Source organism: Hyperolius riggenbachi, chromosome 1 (genome assembly GCF_040937935.1).
Source record: "Hyperolius riggenbachi isolate aHypRig1 chromosome 1, aHypRig1.pri, whole genome shotgun sequence".
Lineage (NCBI taxonomy): Eukaryota > Metazoa > Chordata > Amphibia > Anura > Hyperoliidae > Hyperolius > Hyperolius riggenbachi.
The window spans coordinates 277,204,434-277,227,955 of NC_090646.1; the positions used below are offsets into that span (position 1 = coordinate 277,204,434).

The window sequence follows — 23,522 nt, forward strand, 5'->3', positions numbered from 1 at the left end:
ACTATACTAGCTAAACTGGGCACTATACTGGCTAAACTGGGCACTATACTAACCATACTGGGACACTATACTAGCTAAACTGGGCACTATACTAGCTAAACTGAGGCACTACCTACCCATACTGGGCACTATACTGGCTATACTGGGCACTTTACTAGCTATACTGGGCACTATACTAGCTATATTGGGACACACTGGGGGGCTGCACCAATCCAGCATTTCCTACCCCCGGCTTATATGGGGGTCAATCATTTTCCCCTGTTTTTTCAGGGAAAAGTTGGGGGGTCGGCTTATATGCGAGTATATACGGTACTCTGACATATTAAATGGTGGCCATTGACAGAAGCCAGCACAGGGGATTTGGTATATTGGGAGTGGGGCCCATGAAAAAGGTGTATGATGGGTGGGGTTCTAGGTACCTACACATATCGGCAGCCTGGACGGCGACTCACTAGCTCTGATATGGGCTAGCTGCTCACTTTACTGTTCAGTTCTTGCATTTGAATGTACAGTGGGATGCAAAAGTTTGGGCAACCTTGTTAATCATCATGATTTTCCTGTATAAAACATTGGTTGTTACGATAAAAAATGTTGGCTAAATATATCGTATAGGAGACACACACAGTGATATTTGAGACGTGAAATGAAGTTTATTGGATTAACAGAAAGTGCGCAATAATTGTTTAAATAAAATTAGGCAAGTACATAAATTTGGGCTTTGTCATTTTATTGATTCCAAAACCTTTAGAACTAATTATTGGAACTCAAATTGGCTTGGTAAGCTCAGTGACCCCTGACCTACCTACAAAGGGGAATCCAATTATGAGAAAGAGTATTTAAGGTGGTCAGTTGTAACTTTTTATCCTCTTAATTTTCTCTGAAGAGTAGCAACATGGGGGTCTCAAAACAACTCTCACATGACCTGAAGTCAAAGATTGTTCACCATCATTGTTTAACCTCCTTGCCGGTCTAAAAAATCCGGCAAGGAGGCAGCTCCGCACTTTTTTTTTTATTTTCTTTTTTTTTAAATCATGTAGCGAGCCCAGGGCTCGCTACATGATAGCCGCTGAGCGGCGGCATCCCCCCACCCACTCCGATCGCCTTCGGCGATCAGAGTATGCAGGAAATCCCGTTAAGAACGGGATTTCCTGCAGGGCTTCCCCAGTCGCCATGGCGACGGTGCGGGATGACGTCATGGACGTCATACGGAATCCCGATCCGCCCCTCAGCGCTGCCTGGCACTGATTGGCCAGGCAGCGCAGGGCTCTGGGGCGGGGGGGAGCAACTCGGCGCAGCGGATTGCGGCAGATCGGCGGCGATCGGAAGTTACAAGCAGCTAGCAAAGTGCTAGCTTCTTGTAACAAAAAAAAATTATGCAAATCGGCCTAGCGGGGCCTGAGATATCCTCCTGCGCAGGTTACCCCGAGCTGAGCTCGGGATAACCGGCAAGGAGGTTAAGGGAAGGATACAGAAAGCTGTCTCAGAGATTTCAGCTGTCTGTTTCCACAGTTGGGAACATATTGAGGAAATGGAAGACCACAGGCTCAGTTCAAGTTAAAGCTCAAAGTGGCAGACCAAGAAAAATATCAGATAGACAGAAACAACGAATGGTGAGAACCAGGGATGTCTAGTTGGAGTCTTGGAGTCTAAATAATTTTGGGTGCCTGGAGTCAGAGTCGGGAAAAAATACTCAGACTCCTAATGAATTTAAACTGTAATTCAAATACAAAATATGATAAAATGTTCTATTTCTCAGATAATAGTCATCATAAATAACATATCTACAGTAATGGCTGTGCTTAGTCCACAAAAATGAAATAAACCAATCAAAATTAGTTACTTGTGCTGCTTCAATAAAGCAGTCCCCGTATTTTTAAAGTCAGATATACATCTCTGATTGTGACTGTACAGTATATATGATGTGTACACAGGAATCTCTTATATATACTAAACATCTATGCTGTAAGATTAAAGCCTGATGTGTAGCTGTGTCACTAATAGAGATGGTCAATGAGATGAAAATAATTCTGCAGTGATGCTGATTTATGCAAATGTATGCACTCTTTGCTCATGAAATCAAATCATTTAATATGTTGTTAAAATTTGGTTTGGTGACTATGAATTAAATGGTACCTGAGACGGATGAAAAGAAAAGTTTTATACATACCTGGGGCTTCCTCCAGCCCCCTTCAGGCCAATCAGTCCCTCACTGTCCTCCTCCACCACCTGGATCTTCTGCTATGAGTCCTGGTAATCAAGTCAGTCAACACAGTCCCGCCGCATGCCGCTCCTACAGCCAGGAGCATTTTGCAACTGTGCAATAGAGCTGCACAGGAGTAGTACGCTCCCACCGGCGGAGTGTGTGCATGCGCACTATGGCAGACTGGCTCAAGTACCTGGACCCAAAGAAGATCCAGGTGGCGGAGGACGACAGCGAGGGACTGATTAGCCTGAAGGGGGCTGGAGCCCAGGTATGTATAAAACTTTAATTTCATCTGTCTCAAGTTTACTTTGTTACACAGTAGTCCTATACTCTACATATGCACCCCCCACAGAGCACATTGAACACAGAGGTGTGGTCTATCACCCATAAACTTAGTTCAGATTGTGCATGAAGAATGTGTAATAGAGGAAGAATCCCCTCATTCTCCTGCAGAGTACCTGCGCATCACTCTTACATGCACCCACAGTTACATTGCCTAGGGCCTGATCCATGTTCTTTGTTCCGGTCTGTACCTTTTTCAAGTACTCTTACCAAGGACTAGTTTTAGTCTATGACTAAAGGGAATAAATATGGCAGTGTACATATCCTTCTTACTTCAGTTGTCTTTTAAGATTCCAAAGCGTTGGCAGTTAAGAGACGAATTTCACGATACATACTTTCAATCAACAAGATTGTAATATGCAAATTAGAGGAGTCAGAGTCGAGGAGTCGGAGGAATCCTAAACTGAGGAGTCGGTGGATTTTTGTACCGACTCCACAGCCCTGGTGAGAACAGTCAGAGTCAACCCACAGACCACCACAACAGACCTACAACATCATCTTGCTGCAGATGGATTCACTGTGCATCGTTCAACCATTCTGCGCACTTTACACAAGGAGATGCTGTATGCGAGAGTGATGCAGTAGAAACAGTTTCTCTGCTCACAGCACAAACAGAGTCGCTTGAGGTATGCGAAAGCACATGTGGACAAGCCTGCTTAATTTTGGAATAAGGATGAAACTAAAATTGAATTATTTGGGCATAACAAAGGGCGTTATGCATGGAGGAAAAAGAACACAGTATTCCAAGGAAAACACCTGCTACCTACAGTAAAATATGGTGGAGGTTCCATCATGCTGTGGGGCTGTGTGCCCAGTGCAGGGACTGGGAATCTTGTCAAAGCTGAGGGACGCATGGATTCCACTCAGTATCAGCAGATTCTGGAGACCAATGTCCAGGAATCATTGACAAAGCACGGGGCTGGATCTTTCAAAAAGACAACGACCCTAAACACTGCTCAAAATCCATTAAGGCATTCATGAAGAGGAACAAGTACAACATTCTGGCATGATCATCTCAGTCCCCAGACCTGAATATAATAGAAAATTTGTGGTGTGAGTTAAAGAGAGCTGTCCATTAGGCCTGAACGATTTATCGTTTTTGTATTGAAATCGCGATCACGGAAGTGACGATTCCGTGATCGCCACAGTGTCGATTTTTGCCGATATTTGCTGCACTGCGCCCTCTTGCTGTACAGTAGCAGCAGCGCAGCATGTACAAATGTCTGTGTACAAAAAGCGGCGGCTCTCACTCCCTGCGGCAGCTCAGTATCTCTATACTTCTACATAGTTAGTGCCACCTTCTTCTCCTCCTCCTCCTGTCATCAGCAGACACATCAGCGGCAGGCTCTTGCTCTCTGTCACTCCTCCTAGCTTCATTGTCAGCTCAGCTGGGCGGGCGGCAGACTCCGCCCACAGTCTCTAGCTCGCTACTTCTGTGAAGCGGATATAGGCACTAGAACTAATAGGCACTCATTTGCTCCACTGATTGTTTAAAGGGGTGCAGACCACAGCGAGACAAAAGCGATTGTCTGGTCTGACTTTTCCTCCGCATTACAAAGCAGCTCAGCGTGTAGCAGGGAGTAGAGAAGGAATTCCCTCCCTCCTCCTCCTCCCCCCCCCCCCTCCCTTCCAGAAGTTGTCAGGAAGCACAGGAGAGAGCACGTGGATCTATCTGCACGGCGTGGGGGAGATGGAGCTGTAGGCAAGACTGAAGTGCGTGACTGTTTGTGTCTGTCAGTGTGTGTGGATAAGTATGTGTGTGTGCATTTCAATGTGTGCTGCTATGTGTGTACTGCAGGATGTGTGTATCAGTGAGTGCTGCAGGATGAAGTGTGTGTATTAGTGAGTGTGGATAACTGTGTATCAGTGAGTACTGCAAGATAAAGTGTGTGTGTGTATCAGTGAGTGCTACAAGATGAAGTGTGTGTATATCAGTGAGTGCTCTGAGATGGAGAATTAAGTGTGTGCGTGTGTATCAGCTTAACACCCCTCCCACCCCCACTGCTTACCTTTACCATACCTAGCCCATTCCTAATATTAATTGTCCCCACCGCCTCTGTGACATGACTCATACCCCCCCATAATAAGTGCCGCAAGGGGAAACAAGGGATGGGCGGCATGATAATCTCCCCGCCGCCCCTCGTTGACTCTCGCCTTGGTCTGATTGGTCTAAAGCTTGATTTGAATAAAATCGTGAATCGAAATCGCAATTTCTGACAGAAATTGTGCAATTCAATCTTTTCCTAAAATCGTTCAGGCCTACTGTCCATGCTCGGAAACCATCAAACCTGAATGAATGAGGCCTGGAACCCACTGCAAAACGCTATCGCTAATCGCAAGCGCTAGCATTTTGTATGAGCAGGTTGTCAGCGGATTCATGAGCGTTTTAGGAAGTGATTTTACAAAGTGTATCAATTTGCCAGCGATTGTGTAGCGATTAGCGATTAGCATTTTAACCTTCTGCCGCCCGCGTCACGCCAGTAGGCGTGGCCGCGGCGGCAGCCCCAGGACCGCCTAACGCCAATTGGCGTAAAGTCCTGGGGCTCTGTTTTGCATGAGATCGCGTGCATGGTGCGCGCGCATCTCATGCTCGGAGGGCGGAGCTCCGCCCCGCCTTCAGTCTCCGAGCGGCTATTGCCGCTCGGGAGACTGTTAGACGGCGATCACGCCGTCTATTTACTAGGTGCAGCGCTGCGATGAGCAGCAGCGCTGCACTGGGGACAGCCGTGTGACACGGCTGTCCCCATGGGGGACAAGAGAGCGATCGGCTCTCATAGGCAGAAGCCTATGACAGCCGATCGCCGTAATTGGCCGGCTGTGGGGTGGGAGGGAGGGAGGGAAGGGGTTTAAAGCAACCGTTTGTTTTTTTTAAAAAAAGCAGCAACACAAATATTGATTAACCTTTTCGGGACCGGCCACCTACCCCCCCTTAAGGACCAGGCATTTTGCGCGGGAAGGGGGTGCGCGCGTTTGGGGGGGTCAGGCGGCCGGATCCCGTGTGTGGCTGGCTAGAGTGGTGTCCCCCATGGTGGCCTGTGCCTCCCCCTTCTGCCCGCAGCCTTCACTTACCTTCCAGGCTCCAGCGATGAGCCGCACGGGCCCCTCTTCTCCGGCCGGCATCTCCGTTCTGTCTGACGAGCAGTTCCGGGTCGCGGCTTGATGACGTCATCAAGCCGGGACCCGGCGCTGACGTCAGATGAAGCGGAGATGCCGGCCAGAGCGGAGGGGGGCGCCGATCGTCGCTGGAACGGCAGGGAGGTGAGTGGATCCTCTTCTTTCCCCCCCTGCCGCCGCAGCTGTCAAACAGATCACTACGATCCGACGGCGATCGTGTGATCAGCAGCCATACGCGATGGCTGCTGATCACTCGGGGGAGATGTCGGCTGTCATATGACAGCTTAATCTCCCCCTCCGGGTGCGCACGATCGCGTCGGGAGCGGAAATTGCGGGCCGGCGTAGATCCTACGCCGCATCAGGCTAGAAAAGCCACAAGTGCGGCATAGGATCTCATTCACATGGTCCCGAAAAGGTTAAAAAAAAATAAACATGGGGGAGCGATCAGACCCCACCAACAGAGAGCTCTGTTGGTGGGGAGAAAAGGGGGGGGGATCACTTCTGTGCTGAGTTGTGCGGCCCTGCAGCTTGGTCTTAAAGCTGCAGTGGCCAAATTAGCTAAAAATTGCCTGGTCACTAGGGGGGTTTAGCCCTGCAGTCCTCAAGTGGTTAAAGTCTGATTGGTCCTTTCAATTTTAATTTTGTTACAGTGTGTGGTAACGTTAAAACGCTAGCAAAATCGCTCCATGCAGGTTTTAATGAGCGATTAAGCCAGCGTTTATATACTTTACATTGAAGCGCTAACGCTCCCAAAATGCTGCATGTCCTGCGTTTGCGATTTGAGGAATCGCAAACGCTCCAGTGGAAGTTGCCCCATCCATTAACAATAGCTGAGCGTTTTGGCAAAACGCTAGCGCTTTGAATCGCTCCAGTAATGCTCACAAAACCGCTCTTGTGGGTTCCAGCCCTTAGAGAGGTTTTGTTAAGAGGAATGGTCCAAAATACCTTTAACCAGGATCCAGACTCTTATTGGAACTTACAGGAAGGGTTTAAAGGTCGTAATTTCCGCAAAAGGAGGAACTACTAAATATTGATTTAATTTCATTTGTATGCACCTGCCTAAATTTGTTTAAACAATTAGTGCACATTTTCTGTAAATCCAATAAACTTAATTTCACTACTGAAATATCACTGTCTCTCTCTCCTATATGACATATTTAACTGACATTTTTATTGCAACAACCAACGATTTATACAGGAAAATCATGACGATTAACAAGGTCTTTTCCTGATGTCAGTACTATATGCATGTGCACAGCCCAGTTTTAGCAGATAGATAAGTTATGTTTTAAATGCCAAAATGGCTTATATCCCTTGATAAACAGTTTACTTAGCGAGTTGAAGACAAGAAGAAGATATAAGAGATTGTATGCAGTATAGTCCATAGGTTTCCCCCATCCCCCTCCTCCTCACAGTTCCATTATAAAAAACCGAAGCAGCTCATGGTGACCCAGACACACTTGGAAAGAAGGGCTATGGAGTCAGTACAAAAATCAGCCAGCTCCGAATCCTCAGTTTATGAAACCACTGACTCAGACTCCAGGTACTCAACATTGCTCCAACTCCTCAGCCCTGTTAAGTATAGGGGACGAAAAACTATACATTTCTTGTGGTTCTGAGTCACCATGAGCTACTCTACTGGTCCAGGCCCATAGAGCCACATCAATCCATGCCATTCATTTATGAGGACCACAAGTCAAAACAGGTGATCTGCACATTGGCTCGATGTGGCTCTGTAAAGTTTATCAACAATAGGCTTGCTATATAGCAGGTGTTCTGGATGCAAGCCTGGCTTCAGAGGCAAAAAGATAATTTGCATATTCAGTAGTGATGCATCATGGGAAATAACATTTGCTCACTTAAAGTTGACCTAAACTCTTGCACAGGGCAGAAGTAAAACATAGAAATGCACCCTGTATGTATTTAGCGAATTTAGCTGTTTAAATTCCCCCTCATTTTCACAAGTTGATTGTGTCACATGACTGCCATGGCAGATAAACTCATTTGAAAGTACAGGATGTTAACAATAGGTCTACTTCCATGAATCAGGAAGTAGAAACCGTGCAGATTTATTGAAGGATTTGTTTCAGCTATGACAAAGAAATGTTTTTCTTTAACGGTTATTATGCTGTTGCGTATCTTTTAGAGCAGAGAGGACACGCTGAGTTGAGTTCCTATTTAAAGCTGAATTATCACAAATACCTAGTTTTACAGAGACAAATTACACTAGATATAGTTTTGTAACCCTCCCTGATATGAATACAATTATATATCACAAACCTCCGCAGTCAGTGTAATATGCCTTCTTAAAACAGAAGGGGTTTGTTATACTTTAGCTTTAAAAACACTCTGAAGTCTCATAAAATTCAGGTTTTTATATAAAAAAAAACTCTTTAACATCATAGCCCTAACTAAAAAGCTGCATCTCCGCGGCTGAACACGGACTAAATCCCCCCAAATTCCCCAGCAAAAATCCACGACTTTCTTGGTTGTGGATTTTGCTGCTGGAGAAGGCAGAGCTTTCAGCTGCAGCTCTGCCTCCCTGTGCGTCAATCCGCGGGTATCTCCGCCTCTCCCCTGCCCCACTTAGTGAAAGAAGACTGAGGGGCGGGCAGAGGCGGCGATCCGCACTGATAGACGCGTGTAGAGGCACAGCTGCAGCCAAATGCTCTGCCTCTACACAGAAGCGCACCCCACAATGTGCCCCGGGGAGTTTAGTTAGCGTGCAGCAGCGGGAATGCAGCGTTTTAGTTAAGGGCATTGATGTTAAAGAGATTTTTTAAATAAAAACCCGAATTTTATGAGACTTCTGTCATGATCGCTGCTGCAGCAGGTACTGCTGGAAGTAGTAGTGCTACAGCTCAGGCAGTTCTGATCTCTTTCCATGCTAGCTGCATAGCTTTGTCTGCCTTTCCCTGCTGTCAGCTTGTGACTGATTATCATTCACCTGTGTGGGAATCTGCATGTCTGCTCCCATTGGATGACCCCAGTATAAAGATCTGCTTCCTGCAGGGCTCCTTCGGGTTATCATAGCTTCAGTTTAAGCCTGTCTTGCTGTTGCTTCAGCCCCAGATCGTGTTTCTTGTTCTAAAGATACTTTGCTGGTCTTGCATCATATATTGGTTCATTGCCAATATATATGCATACCAGCACGTTTGTTATTTTCCTTGTATTCGTGTTACGTTGATACAACAGTGTCGCTGATGTATACGTACACGAACTGTTTATATCCTGTGTTCAGTTAGTCAGCTTTCCAGCACGTTTTGGTAGTTTGCGCGTATCGTGATCACCCGTGCTGAGTTAGTTATCCTGCTCCTGGTTCTGTTTGTGGATTGCGTTCATCTCTGCAAAGAGATAACGAATCCTTCTGAATCCTGTTCTGTTACCGTTTGTGGATTGCGTTCATCTCTGCGAAGAGATAGCGAATCCTTCTGAGTCCTGTTCCCTGTATTGCTCCAGTCTTAGTCAGTGTTCCTGCTTATGTCATATATCGGTTCATTGCCGATATATACATATGTTAGTCAGATGTTACAAATAGTTTCATTGATAGCTGTAATTGTAATGCGCTAGGAAAACATACTTATTGTATATTTGTCTGTGTTACGTTCATCTATCTTGATCCTGCTATTTCCTGACATCCTGTCCTGTCTTTGTGAGGCACGCCATCGCGGCTACGCATTGGCTGCCTCATTCCAGTCTGACTTGTTGTGGACGCTTGCTGTCACTAAGTAGCGGCTAGCTAGCAAGCGTTCATTCTGTCTACCTGTACTGATCTCCTCAGTTCTGGTTTATGCGCTAAGCGCTACCTTGCGCTGAGACGTTATCGCCAAAGTATTGTTTGTGGCTGTCGGATCTGCACCGGCTCTGTGCGCCACAATCTCCTATTGGACTCAGTCCTCCTCTCCACTATACTAGGGATAGCCGGTTTCCTTGTGCTAGTGTGTGTACCTCCTTCACGTCAGGTCATGCGTTGCATGCTGACTGTGGAGAATACACCACCAAGCGTAACAACTTCAAATTCTCTTTAAAGTGAACCTCCGGACTAAAACTCGACTCAGCAGCACTGAAAAGGCTTGGTGTTTCTTTAACAGTTTCACAGCATCAGAACTTTGTTTCTTTCATACAAGCCTCATTTTTAGCTGCACACAAGAAAACTGCCCGGGCTTTTTTCCCCTGATGCTGTGCAAAGCATGATCGGATTTCTGATGATGTTGTTCTCGTTCTGCTGTTTTGGTGTTTTTTTTTTGTTTTTTTTTTTACATTTTGAATTTGACATTTGAAGCCTAGCGTGTGCAGCTGGGAGGGGTAATCAGGACACAGGACAGTTGGAACAGTGTCTCATGCTCCTTGTCACCTCCTTTCAACCAAAAAGATGGCTGCCCCCATGACAAAGATGGCAGCCCCCATGAATCACAAACATTTGCCTATTCTTTTAAAACAGGGTGGGTAAGAGATTATATTACCTATCTATTCTAATTAACATAACTAATGTAACTTGATGACAGTATGTTTGTTTAGGCTGAAGTTCCCCTTTAAGTGTTTAACTGTGGTTACCCACAATGCATCACTACTGAATATGCAAATCATTTCTTTAAAAAAAAAAAAAATCAAGAACAGGTTGTGCTCATGTGACACATTTGTAGGACATCTACACAAACAGCATGTCAAAATGCTCGCTTCAGAGATATAGGCTAGTGAAATCAGCTACAAATGAAAGCAGAATAAGTTCATCTGAAAAAAAAGTTTCCAAGTGAGGCCAGCTATTACACTAAAGAGGCTTGATAGGAGGAATCTGTAGAGCCGAAGGAAAATTCTCCCAGAACAGATGGTGTTAGCCATCAATAAAAGCAAAAAGTTTTGAGTCAGGATGATACCATTTATTGGCCAACTTAAAAGTATATATAAAAGTAGGCTTTAAGCCCTTGAGCCTTTATCAGACTGAATCCCGTTTGTTGCATGTATAAAGCTGCCTTGTAAGCAAAGGGGACGCATGGATTTTTTTTTTATGAAATATGTCATTAGGATGCCTTAATTGAAACAAAACATCCAAAACAGGGTCAGAGTTTGTTGGGTGATATATTACAGATAAAGGAGAGGGAAGGCTCTGGATCCTATAGTATAGAGCCTTCTCGTTCCTCCTACGGTCACTGTGTTCCAGCGCTGAATCCCCCGTTAGCAGTCACCAACTGATGGGTCGGCAATCTTGGACCCCTCTGTACTGCAAATGCACAAGAATGTGTGCTCACGCATGCACAGTATGGAGTGGTGCGTCTTTGGGAGCACTCAGTTGGAGACTGCTAAAGAGGGATCCAGCACTCCAATGTGAGGACCGTAGGAGGAACGGGAAAGACTATAGGACCCAGAGCCTTCCCTTGGAAAGCAGGGCTATGGAGTGGTGAGTATTTATCTTTTATTTACACTTCAAACTGCCTTTAAAACTCAACACCCACAAATAGAAAAAAAATGTGGTCAGAGTATAAACATCCATTTTGCAGGAAGAGGTTAAGTTAGTTTCAAACAGATGTTCTATGCACTGGAAAGAGGGTGTAATACAAGACAACTCACAATACAAATAGGGTGTTGAAACGTACCTTGGTAACAAATCTGGCTTTTTACTAATACTGTCTAAAAGGGAAGCAAAGTTTCTCTTATCGGTGATTTTATCTTTGACTGTGTTGTCATTTCTGAAAGAAAGTCTTAAAGAAAAGAAACCATATGAATAACTAAGCACAAAGATTATAATGCCATTATGAAAGAGTAATATTGTCAGAATAAGAAAACAAAAATGTTGTATAAGCTAAATGTATAAATCTACATCTCCACATTTTATGTTACAGCCCTATTCCAAAATTTTTGTCCTCAGTATTCTTCACATGACATCCCATAATGACGACATGGAAAAAGTGAGATTTTTGCAAATTTATTAAAAATAAAAAAGAAAGCACATGTACACAAGTATTCACAGCCTTTGCCATGAAGCTCGAAATTGAGCTCAGGTGTATCCAGTTTCCCTTGATCATGTTCAAGAATTGTATCCATTTTGGAATAAGGTTTTAAAATAAAAGTTCCAAAACAAAAAAAAAAAAAAAAAAAGTGATGCGCTGTGAGGACATACACACAAATTATATATTATATTATAAATAAATATATATATACACATACACACACACACACACACACACACACACACACACACACACACACACACACACACACAGTGGCTTGCAAAAGTATTCGGCCCCCTTGAAGTTTTCTACATTTTGTCATATTACTGCCACAAACATGAATCAATTTTATTGGAATTCCACGTGAAACACCAATACAAAGTGGTGCACACGTGAGAAGTGGAACAAAAATCATACATGATTTCAATCATTTTTTTTTAAATAAATAACTGCAAAGTGGGGTGTGCATAATTATTCAGCCCCCCTGAGTCAATACTTTGTAGAACCACCTTTTGCCGCAATTACAGCTGCCAGTCTTTTAGGGTATGTCTTTCTACCAGCTCTCTACCAGAGACTGAAATCCTTGCCCATTCCTCTTTGCAAAAAAGCTCCAGCTCAGTCAGATTAGATGGACAGCGTTTGTGAACAGCAGTTTTCAGATCTCACAGATTCTCGATTGGATTTATATCTGGACTTTGACTGGGCCATTATAAACACATGGATAGGTTTTGTTGTAAACCATTCAATTGTTGCCCCCTGGCTTTATGTTTAGGGTAATTGTCCTGCTGGAAGCTCCGCCCCAGTCTCAAGTCTTTTGCAGACTCCAAGAGGTTTTCTTCCAAGATTGCCCTGTATTTGGCTTCATCCATCTTCCCATCAACTCTAACCAGCTTCCCTGTCCCTGCTGAAGAGAAGCACCCCCAGAGCATAATACTGCCACCACCGTATTTGACAGTGGGGATGGTGTGTTCAGAGTGATGTGCAGTGTTAGTTTTCCACCACACATTGGGCCATATGCAATTCACTTTTTCATCTGAGTTTTCTCCTAGGTGATATTTTTAAACTGGTCAATAAAATGCCTTTTAAGCCACCAGCAAGCAAGAAAATACTCAAAATAAATTTGATAGTACTTTTTAACCTGCTTTTTGGTACTTTTTTAGTTGAAAAGTGCTGGAAAATTATTTTAAATTGAAGATGAAAACTTATCTCCTAGGAGAAAACTCAGGAGAAAAAGTGAATTGCATATGGCCCATAGAGTTTTGCATTTTGGTCTGATCGGGCCAGAGCACCTTGTTCCACATGTTTGCTGTGTCCCCACTGGCTTGTGGCAAACTGCAAATGAGACTTCTTATGCTTTTCTGTTAACAATGGCTTTCTTCTTGCCACTCTTCCATAAAGGCCAACTTTGTGCAGTGCATGACTAATGGTTGTCCTATGGATAGATTCTCTCACCTGAGCTGTAGATCTCTGCAGCTCGTCCAGTGTCACCATGGGCCTCTTGACTGCATTTCTGATCAGCGCTCTCCTTGTTCGGCCTGTGAGTTTAGGTGGACGGCCTTGTCTTGGTAGGTTTACAGTTGTGCCATACGCCTTCCATTTCTGAATGATCGCTTGAACAGTGCTCCGTGGGATGTTCAAAGCTTTGGAAATCTTTTTGTAGCCTAAGCCTGCTTTAAATTTCTCAATAACGTTATCCCTGACCTGTCTGGTGTGTTCATTGACTTCATGGTGTTGTTGCTCCAAATATTCTTTTAGACATCCTCTGAAGCCGTCACAGAGCAGCTGTATTTGTACTGACAGAGTACACATAGATGCACTCTATTTAGTCATTAGCACCCATCAGGCAATGTCTATGGGCAACTGACTGCACTCAGAACAAAGGGGGCTGAATAATTACGCACACCCCACTTTGCAGTTATTTTTTTAAAATGTTTGGAATCATGTCATGGGCAGCACGGTGGCGTAGTGGTTAGCTCTCTCGCCTTGCAGCGCTGGGTCCCTGGTTCGAATCCCAGCCAGGGCACTATCTGCAAAGAGTTTGTATGTTCTCTCCGTGTCTGCGTGGGTTTCCTCCAGGCACTCCGGTTTCCTCCCACATTCCAAAAACATACGGAGAAGTTAATTGGCTCCCCCTAAAAAATTGGCCCTAGACTACAGTACTTACACTACATAATATAGACATATGGCAATGGTAGGGATTAGATTGTGAGCTCCTTGAGGGACAGTTAGTGACAAGATATATATATACACTGTACAGCGCTGCGTAATATGTCGGCGCTATATAAATACTACTACTAATAATAATAATAATAATAATGTATGAATTTCGTTCTGCTTCTCACATGTACACCACTTTGTATTGGTCTTTCTCGTGGAATTCCAATAAAAATGATTCATGTATGTGGCAGTAATGTGACAAATATATATATATATATATATATATATATATATATATATATATATATATATATATTTCAACTTCAACATACCTGTGGAGACATGCAAAACGCTGGTTTGCAATTGTAGGAAGCATTTGATGTAATAGCCAATAAAGGCTTTTCTATTGAGTAGAGTATGAATAATTCTGGAATATATATATATATATATATATATATATATTTTTTTTTTTTTTTTAATACACACACACACACACACACACACACACACACACACACACACACACACACACACACACACACACACACACACACACACACACACACATATACATATATATACATGCATACATACACATACATACATACACACACACGCAAAGGAAGAAAGACCTTACAACCTTTGGGACTGCTCAGATGATTGTTCGGGTGTCTTTAAAGGTTTACTCGACTTTTGTTGATCACTGCCTGAAAGACCAGAGAAAATATATACTATCAAACGTGGTACTGAGAGTAACTTTTATTTAAGAGTGCTTTGCTATACAAGCAAAAAAATTGTGCAATTTTGACTTGATATACAAGCAAAAAGTATACAAGCATTACGACATCACAACTAAGCTGATAGTTCTCCCTTTGACGCGCAGGATTTTACTTAATCTGAGTGTAGAGGCTGTGCACCTGCAAATTTAAAAAAAAAATTGACTATTTCGTGAGGTTCATAATAAATATTTTGTGATTACAAAAAATACGATTAAAGAGGATCTGTAACGTCAAAAGATCCCCTGGGGGGTACTCACCTCGGGTGGGGGAAGCCTCCGGATCCTAATGAGGCTTCCCACGCCGTCCTCCGTCCCTCAGGGGTCTCGCTGCAGCCCTCCGAGAAAGATGACGTCAATATTTACCTTCCTGGCTCCTGCGCAGGCGCTCTGACGGCTGTCGGCTCCGAACTACACGGAAATGCCCGATTGCCGTCGGGTCTGCTCTACTGCGCAGGCGCAGGTTTCCGGCGCCTGCGCAGTAGAGCGGACCCAACTGAGATCGGGTATTTCCGTTTAGTTCGAAGCCGAGAGCAGCCACAGCGCCCCCGCTGGAGCCTGCAAAGGTAAATATTGAAATGACAGTCGGGTCTGTCGCCAGCTGTTAGGAGGGCTGCAGCAAGACCCCGGTGGGACAGAGGACGGCGTGGGAAGCCTCATTAGGATCCGGAGGCTTCCCCCACCCGAGGTGAGTACCCCCCAGGAGATCGTTTTGATGTTACAGAGTCTCTTTAAGTAGGCGAGGTGAAATGAGAATCATATATAAAAGAAAAAAAAAAGAAAGAAACTGTTAATTGTCTTTAGTAGGCTATATGAGAATATATATACTGTATATTCTGGTGTATAATACTACTTTTTAATTCAGCAAAATCTTCACAAAAGTGAGGGGTGTTGTCTTATAGGGTGGGTGCTGAAACTTCCGAGCCGGACTGGAGAATCTGCGGTTGCTGCATATGGTGGGGGGAGCTCAAAAACCTCCACGGCCGCATCCCAAGCATATGAAAGCAGCAAGGGTGGTGCTGTACAAGTATGGTAGAAGGAAATCCACTCAACAGGATTCCTGGAAAAACGTGACTTAATGCGGTCCCGATGACGAGGTGTGGGGGCACCTCACTGGGAAGGTGTAAATGAAGGGTGGAGCAAGCTGCAGGCATCCAGGACATCCGGGGTATGGGAAAAAGAGAGAGTGGAGCTGTGCCCAGAAAAACAACCCTCTTTCACCTGTCTGGCCCGCCCTTGCATCCCATTACTGTACCTCCTTCTCTGCCTCTAAGATCTCAATCCTGAGGACTGCAGTACAGGGGCGCAGGCGCACGTGTGCGAGATCTGAAAGGCAGAGCAGGAGGTAATTGTATACAAGGGCGGGCCAGACGGGTAAAAGAGGCATGCTTACGCTACTGCTCTTACAGTCTTGGAGACAGTGATAGCTGACCAATCCAAGCAGGCTTTGTATAAAACAATTAGCCAATCTCCGGTAAGGTACATCTGTTGCCGTGATTGGCTGGTTGTTGTATATTGGGTGCCACATACAGTACAGCACCAGTATCTGTACCTGTTTATACAGTATAGCACCAGTACATGCAGTACAGTAAACAAATGTCAAGAGGGTAGTCTTATAGGGAGAGTATATCCTAAAATGTATATTTTAACCGTAAAGGTTGGGGGTCATCGTGTGTGGGTGCGTGCATTCCTGTGTGTGTGTGTGTGTGTGTGTGTGTGTGTGTGTGTGTGTGTGTGTGTGTGTGTGTGTGTGTGTGTGTGTGTGTGTGTGTGTGTGTGTGTGTGTGTGTGTGTGTGTGTGTGTGTGTGTGTGTGTGTGTGTGTGTGTGTGTGTGTGTGTGTGTGTGTGTGTGTGTGTGTGTGTGTGTGTGTGTGTGTGTGTGTGTGTGTGTGTGTGTGTGTGTGTGTGTGTGTGTTCATCCCCCTTGCTACACGGTTCCTAAAAAGTCCTGGTTCACACATTTACATAATTAGTGGAATAAAATTCACTTGTATCCAAGTGTCACATGATCTGTCACTATAAACACGCCTTTTCATAAAGGGCCCAGAGGCTTCAACACCACTAACCAAGAGGCACCACACCATGAAGACCAGGGAGCTCTCCAAATATGGTAAGTCAGGGAAAAAGTTGTTAAAAAGCACAAAGATATAAAAAAATGTGTAAATAAGTGATTTTGCGCCCACTGGATCTAAATTCAATATGATTGGTTGCACAAATGGTAAGTGGGGTTACTCACACCCCCACCGTTCACGTAAAAAATTTCTCAAAAAACACTCATGCGCCTCTATGTACTATCACATATACATTCATTAATTCATAAATACAAATGCATGATTCTCTTATAAAACCAGATAATATTACCTAAGAATGCAAAAAACACTAACTTTCTCAGTGCCGCCGCCCTATGGTACACCGTCTAGCACACACCACAACAGATACCTATAGATTGATCCGCTGAGTAAAATTCGTTTTTTAGCATGTAATTGCACTATTCCCTATAGCACCTTTTCCAAGCTCACAAGGGTGATACACCTTGTTTCAGATTAGCAGCATTGGCTTATTGTTCAAATCTCGTTAGTCAGTTGCATCCTGTTAGCTCACAAATGTATACCTCATATATCCAACACAGAGCAACTCAATAATTCATAAGGAGTGGCTTAGACTTTCATATACAGTGGTGTGAATAACTATTTGCCCCCTTCCTGATTTCTTATTCTTTTGCATGTTTGTCACACTTAAATGTTTCTGCTCATTAAAAACCGTTAACTATTAGTCAAAGATAACATAATTGAACACAAAATGCAGTTTTAAATGATGGTTTTTATTATTTAGTGAGAAAAAAAAACTCAAAACCTACATGGCCTTGTGTGAAGAAGAAATTGCCCCCTGAACCTAATAACTGGTTGGGCCACCCTTAGCAGCAATAACTGCAATCAAGCGTTTGCGATAACTTGCAACGAGTCTTTTACAGCGCTCTGGAGGAATTTTGGCCCACTCATCTTTGCAGAATTGTCGTAATTCAGCTTTATTTGAGGGTTTTCTAGCATGAACCACCTTTTTAAGGTCATGCCACAACATCTCAATAGGATTCAGGTCAGGACTTTGACTAGTAATTGGATAAATAATAACTAGGTCCCTCTTGGGTATCAAAAGTAGAAATTGAACTATATTAGAATTTGGCAAATGTGTGGCAAAACAGCTTTTAAAACAATTAAAGGTAGCCATACAGAGCGCTCCACAACACCCATTTACCATGCATGCATAACCACTCATACACCCCTTCTGGTACCGGTACCAATGTCCCTTTCTTCAGAGAGGGGGAGAGGATTGCAGCAGCATTAAGCGTGAATGGTTAGTCTTCAGCTTGAAAGCACATGACAGTTTCAGCAGGTATATATGTCTCACCACTTCAGCATGCTTCCGTCCAGTCAACCAGTAAACCGGGCTCTTCTAAACAGGTCCCCCACAAGAGATTTAGGGTCAACAGCAGCCAAAAAGCGTGAGGCCTCCGCACTTGGTGGTCGGCAAGTCAGCTCAACCTGTTCCGCATATGCTGTGGCAGGGAGCGGACGCCAGCCGCCATTCATAAAGTCAGTGTTGCAGCTGCGTGTATGCGCTCACAGGCTACGAAAATTGCACCCGCCCATCGACGTGTTGCGCCCGCCCCTTTGCGAGCTTCGTCAGGATGTGCGTGCGACAGGACTTTGACTAGGCCACTCCAAAGTCTTCATTTTGTATTTCTTCAGCCATTCAGAGGTGGATTTGCTGGTGTCTTTTGGGTCATTGTCCTGCTGCAGCACCCAAGATCGCTTCAGCTTGAGTTGACGAACAGATGGCCGGACATTCTCCTTCAGGATTTTTTGGTAGACAGTAGAATTCATGGTTCCATCTATCACAGCAAGCCTTCCAGGTCCTGAAGCAGCAAAAAAAACCCAGACCATCACACTACCACCACCATATTTTACTGTTGGTATGATGTTCTTTTACTGAAATGCTTTTAACCCGCAGCCACGCTGTTAGTGTGTGTGCATGCCGTGCATAATACGGAAGCTCTATGCTACAAAAACTTTGCAAGACGTAATCTGCTGAATATTTCTATAGAACATCATCTGTTTGATAAGTCTGCAATCTATTTATAAAATCCTGCAGGACACATTTTTGCATATAAAAGAACGCTGGAATTACCAGTCTATTTCTGGTGGATATATATGAAAGTCTAAGCCACTCCTTATGAATTATTGAGTTGCTCTGTGTTGGATATATGAGGTATACATTTGTGAGCTAACAGGATGCAACTGACTAACGAGATTTGAACAATGATAAGCCGATGCTGCTAATCTGGAACAAGGTTTATCACCCTTGTGAGCTTGGAAAAGGTGCTATAGGGATTAGTGCAATTACATGTTAAAAAACGAATTTTACTCAGCGGATCAATCTATAGGTATCTGTTGTGGTGTGTGCCAGACGGTGTACCATAGGGCGGCGGCACTGAGAAAGTTAGTGTTTTTTGCATTTTTAGGTAATTTTCTCTGGTTTTATAAGAGATTCATGCATTTGTATTTATGAATTAAAGACTGTATATGTTATGGTACATAGAGGCGCATGAGTGTTTTTTGAGACAGATATAAAAAAATCCAAAGGTTTGAATAGCCCCCAGATCATAATGAAATCCATCATCTTCAAATGAGAAGAACATGGTACCACAACAAACCTGCTAAGAGGTCCGCTCACCAAAACTCAGACGGGGCAAGGAGGGCATTATCAAAGGGAGCACAGAGACCAAAAGGTAAACGTGCAGGAGTTGCATAGTTCCACTGTCTATAGAACAACAACAAGCCATACAATCAATGGAGCTGGGCTTTATGGAAAAGTGACCAGAAAAAAAAAAACATTACTTAGTATTAAAAATAAGGCATAATGGGCTTGATTTATTAACCACCTAAATACCAGTAGTCTCTGCACCCTTAACCACCCTGGCGTTCTGATTAAATCGCCAGGGTGGCTGCGGGAGGGTTTTTTTTAAATAAAAAAAAAAGTATTTCATGCAGCCAACTGAAAGTTGGCTGCATGAAAGCCCACTAGAGGGCGCTCCGGAGGCGTTCTTCCGATCGCCTCCGGCGGCCAGAAGTAACACGGAAGGCCGCAATAAGCGGCCTTCCGTGTTTCGCTTACCTCGTCGCCATGGCGACGAGCGGAGTGACGTCATGGACGTCAGCCGATGTCCTGACGTCAGCCGCCTCCGATCCAGCCCTTAGCGCTGGCCGGAGCTGTTTGTTCCGGCTACGCTGGGCTCGGGCGGCTGGGGGGACCCTCTTTCGCCGCTGCACACGGCGGATCGCCGCGCTGCAGCGGCGATCAGGCAGCACACGCGGCTGGCAAAGTGCCGGCTGCGTGTGCTGCTTTTTATTTCATTAAAATCGGCCCAGCAGGGCCTGAGCGGCAGCCTCTGGCGGTGTTGGACGAGCTGAGCTCGTCCAGACCGCTCAGCTGGTTAAAGAAAACCAGAACTGAAAATTAAAAGTCAAAATAAACATACACAAGTCATACTTATCTCCTGTGTAGTCTACTCCTCAATCTATTTTTCCTCTCCTGTCTACTGTGTCTACTGTGATCAATGGAATTCTCCGTCCTCCATTTTGAAAATAGCCATTACCCCATAACAGTTTCCTGGTCAGCACACAGTTAACGCCCACTTGAGCCATAAGGAAACATGGACACATCAATTCTCCTCTCAGCTGTAACTGACAGCAACTGATATATTTCAGTTCTGACAAAATGTTGTCAGAACTGGAAGGGATCATCGTAAGAAGAAAATGGTGAGCTTCTGAGAGGAACTGATGGCAAGGTAACTATGTAATGTTCATTTGAAGTTACCTCATGTGTTTATTTTAAATAATTTGACTCAGTACAGGTTCTCTTTAAGGACTAGAGACTGCTGGTACTAGATACAGCAGAACGACGACGAACACCGACGAATCACCGCAATCGCAGTCAAGGGCGCACACCGGGAACCTCAGTCACCCGAGTTTCTGCGAGACGGTCAGAAGCCGCTTTCATTGGCTCCTAACCCTTCCTATCAATGTAAGGCAATGGGAGCTGCTTATGTTGATAGACAGGGTCAGGAGCCAATGAAATTGTCTCCTGACCAACTCAGAGCTCTGCCATTATAGAGACGCCAGAGCGAGTGAGCTGCAGCGGGGAGACAGTTGCGAGATCGCCGGGAGCGACAAAAGAGGCAACAACGCATGGCATCTGTGTATTGAAATCTACACCCTGGCAGCCAGATAGCCATTAAAACAGTGCGTAGATTTCAATTAGCACAGTCCTTTACATTTTTAGCTGCACTGCTAAAGCAGGGCACTTTAATGTGAAGGAGTAGCCGCTAATGCATGCCTTACAAAGCAGAGCTCGCTGCTATGTAAGGTGCGTGGCTTATTTAGATAGTAACTATGTCTAGGAAGGCACGCTCCTATGTCTAGGAAGGCACGCTCCTATGTCTAGGAAGGCACGCTCCTATGTCTAGGAAGGCACGCTCCTATGTCTAGGAAGGCACGCTCCTATGTCTAGGAAGGCACGCTCCTAAGGAAGGCAAGCTCCTTACACAGCAGCGAGTGTTCAAGAGTCAATATCCAGGATGGTATAAGAGTGCCTTAGTGCACAGGCAGTGGGTAGCTTACACCTCTGGGTAGGCAACATTGATGCTAAACTATGTACAGGTTTTGGAACACCATTTGCGGTCAAGTAAGGTATTTCTTAATTGAACAAAACTATGCCAAATTCAGCACATACTACCAGGGCTGTGGAGTCGGTCCAAAAATCCACAGACTCCGACTCCTCAGTTTAGGATTCCACCGACTCCTCTAATTTTCATATTACAATTTTGTTGATTAAAAGTATGTAACATGAAATTCGTCTCTTAACTGCCAACGCTTAGGAATTTTACAAGACAACTGAAGTGAGAAGGATATGTAGACTACTATATTTATTCCCTTTAGACTAAAACTAGTCCTTGGTAAGAGTACTTGTAAAAGGTACAAACCGGAACAAAGAACATCTATCAGGCCCTAGGCAATGTAAGTGTGGGTACATGTAAGAATGATGTGCAGGTACTCTGCAGGGGAATGAGGAGATTGTAAACAGACAACACCTCTGTGTTCAACGTGCACAGCATTCTCAGTGGATTCCCTGCAGCTCTGTGGGGAGTGCATATGTAGAGTATAGTACTACTGTGTAACAAAGTAAACCTGAGACAGATGAAATTAACGTTTTATACATACCTGGGGCTTCCTCCAGCCGCCTTCAGGATAATCAGTCCCTCGTTGTCCTCCTCCACCTGGATCTTCTGCTATGAGTCCAGGTACTTGAGCCAGTCGGGCGTAGTGCGCATGCACACACTCCGCCACCAGGAGCATACTACACCTGTGCAGCACTATTGCGCAGGTGCAGAATGTTCCTGGCTGTGGGAGAGGCATGCGGCCGGACAGCGCTGACTGGCTGAATTACCAGGACTCATAGCAGAAGATCCGGGTGGTGGAGGACAGCGAGGGACTGATTAGCCTGAAGGGGGCTGGAGGAAGCCGCAGGTATGTATAAAACTTTACTTTTCATCCGTCTCAGTTACCCTTTAATTTGTAGTCACCAAACCAAATTTTAACAACATATCAAATTATTTGATTTCATCAGCAAAGGGAGTGCATACATTTGCATAAATCAGCATCAATGCAGAATTATTTCCATCTCGTTGACCATCTCTATTAGTGACACAGCTACACATCAGGCTTTATTCTTACAGCATAGATGTTATTTAGTGTATATGTAAGAGATTCCTGTGTACACATCATATATACAGTCACAATCAGATATGTATATCTGACCTTAAAAATACGGGGACTGCTTTATTGAAGCAGCACAAGTAACTAATTTTGATTGGTTTATTTCATTTTTGTGGACTAAGCACAGCTATTACTGTATATATACATTATTTTTAATGACTATTATCTGAGAAATAGAACATTTTATCATATTTTCTATTTTAATTACAGTTACAAATTCATTAGGAGTCGGTGCATTTTTTTCCGACTCCGACTCCAGGCACCCAAAATTGCCCGACTCCACGACTCCGACTCCACAGCCCTGCATACTACTATAGCCTGGCATCACAGTAAGAGGCCAGAGCCCATATGCAATTCACTTTTTCTCTTGAGTTTTCTACTAGGAGATTTTTAATCTTTTATTTAAAATTACTTTCAAGCTCTTTTTAACTGAAAAAGTACTAAAAAGTAAGTGAAAAGGTACGATCAAAATTATTTATAGTATTTTCCTGCTTTTTGGTAGCTTACAAGGCATTTTATTGAAAAGTGTAAAATTATTAACTAGGAGAAAACTCAGGAGCAAAAGTTAATTGCATAAGGGCCCAGGTGTTAAACCTGTCTGACTGCACTGCATTTTTTATACTAGAACATACACTCCTGTCAACTTACGCTTTAACTGAGCAGGTACATCTGTTGCATTATCAGCAAGTTTGTGTGAATCAGGAGAATCCTGTTTAAAGATAAAAAAAAAGAAAGAAAAAGAAAATAAAAGGTTTGATTAGGACAAAATTATTTTGCAATATCAAGGGTCTTAAAGAGAAACCGAAATGGGATTAAATTATGCTAGTGGGGCACAGAGGCTGGTTGTGCACACTAACACCAGCCTCTGTTGCCCCATGGTGTGCCTCCATGTCCCCCCTGCGCGCCGCTATAGCCCCTGCAGTGCTGGCGACACGCAGCGTGTCGCCAGCACAATGTTTACCTCAGCGCCGTCAGTCAGCGCCACTCCCCCGCGACCTCCGCATCGCCGCTACCCGCGTCACTTCCCTCCTATCAGCGGGAGGGAAGGGACACGGGCGCCGAAACGGAGGAGGCGGGGGAGCGGCGCTGACAGACAGCGCATAGGTAAACATTGTGCTGGCGACACGCTGCGTGTCGCCAGCACTGCGGGGGC

General features: G+C 44.4%; 1 protein-coding gene across 4 annotated transcripts in view; it reads right to left on the reverse strand.

Annotated features, from left to right (window-relative positions):
- The window catches only part of LOC137506633 (transcription initiation factor TFIID subunit 3-like), a 401,567-nt gene that overhangs the window by 151,537 nt on the left and 226,508 nt on the right, over nt 1-23,522 (reverse strand). For all 4 annotated transcript variants that reach the window (XM_068233615.1, XM_068233614.1, XM_068233616.1 and 1 more), the window contains 3 exons: nt 23,018-23,078; nt 14,402-14,468; nt 11,251-11,355 (listed from right to left, as the gene is read on the reverse strand). In XM_068233615.1, the coding sequence (XP_068089716.1) occupies nt 11,251-11,355; nt 14,402-14,468; nt 23,018-23,078 (233 nt within the window). The remainder of the gene's footprint in view (nt 1-11,250; nt 11,356-14,401; nt 14,469-23,017; nt 23,079-23,522) is intronic.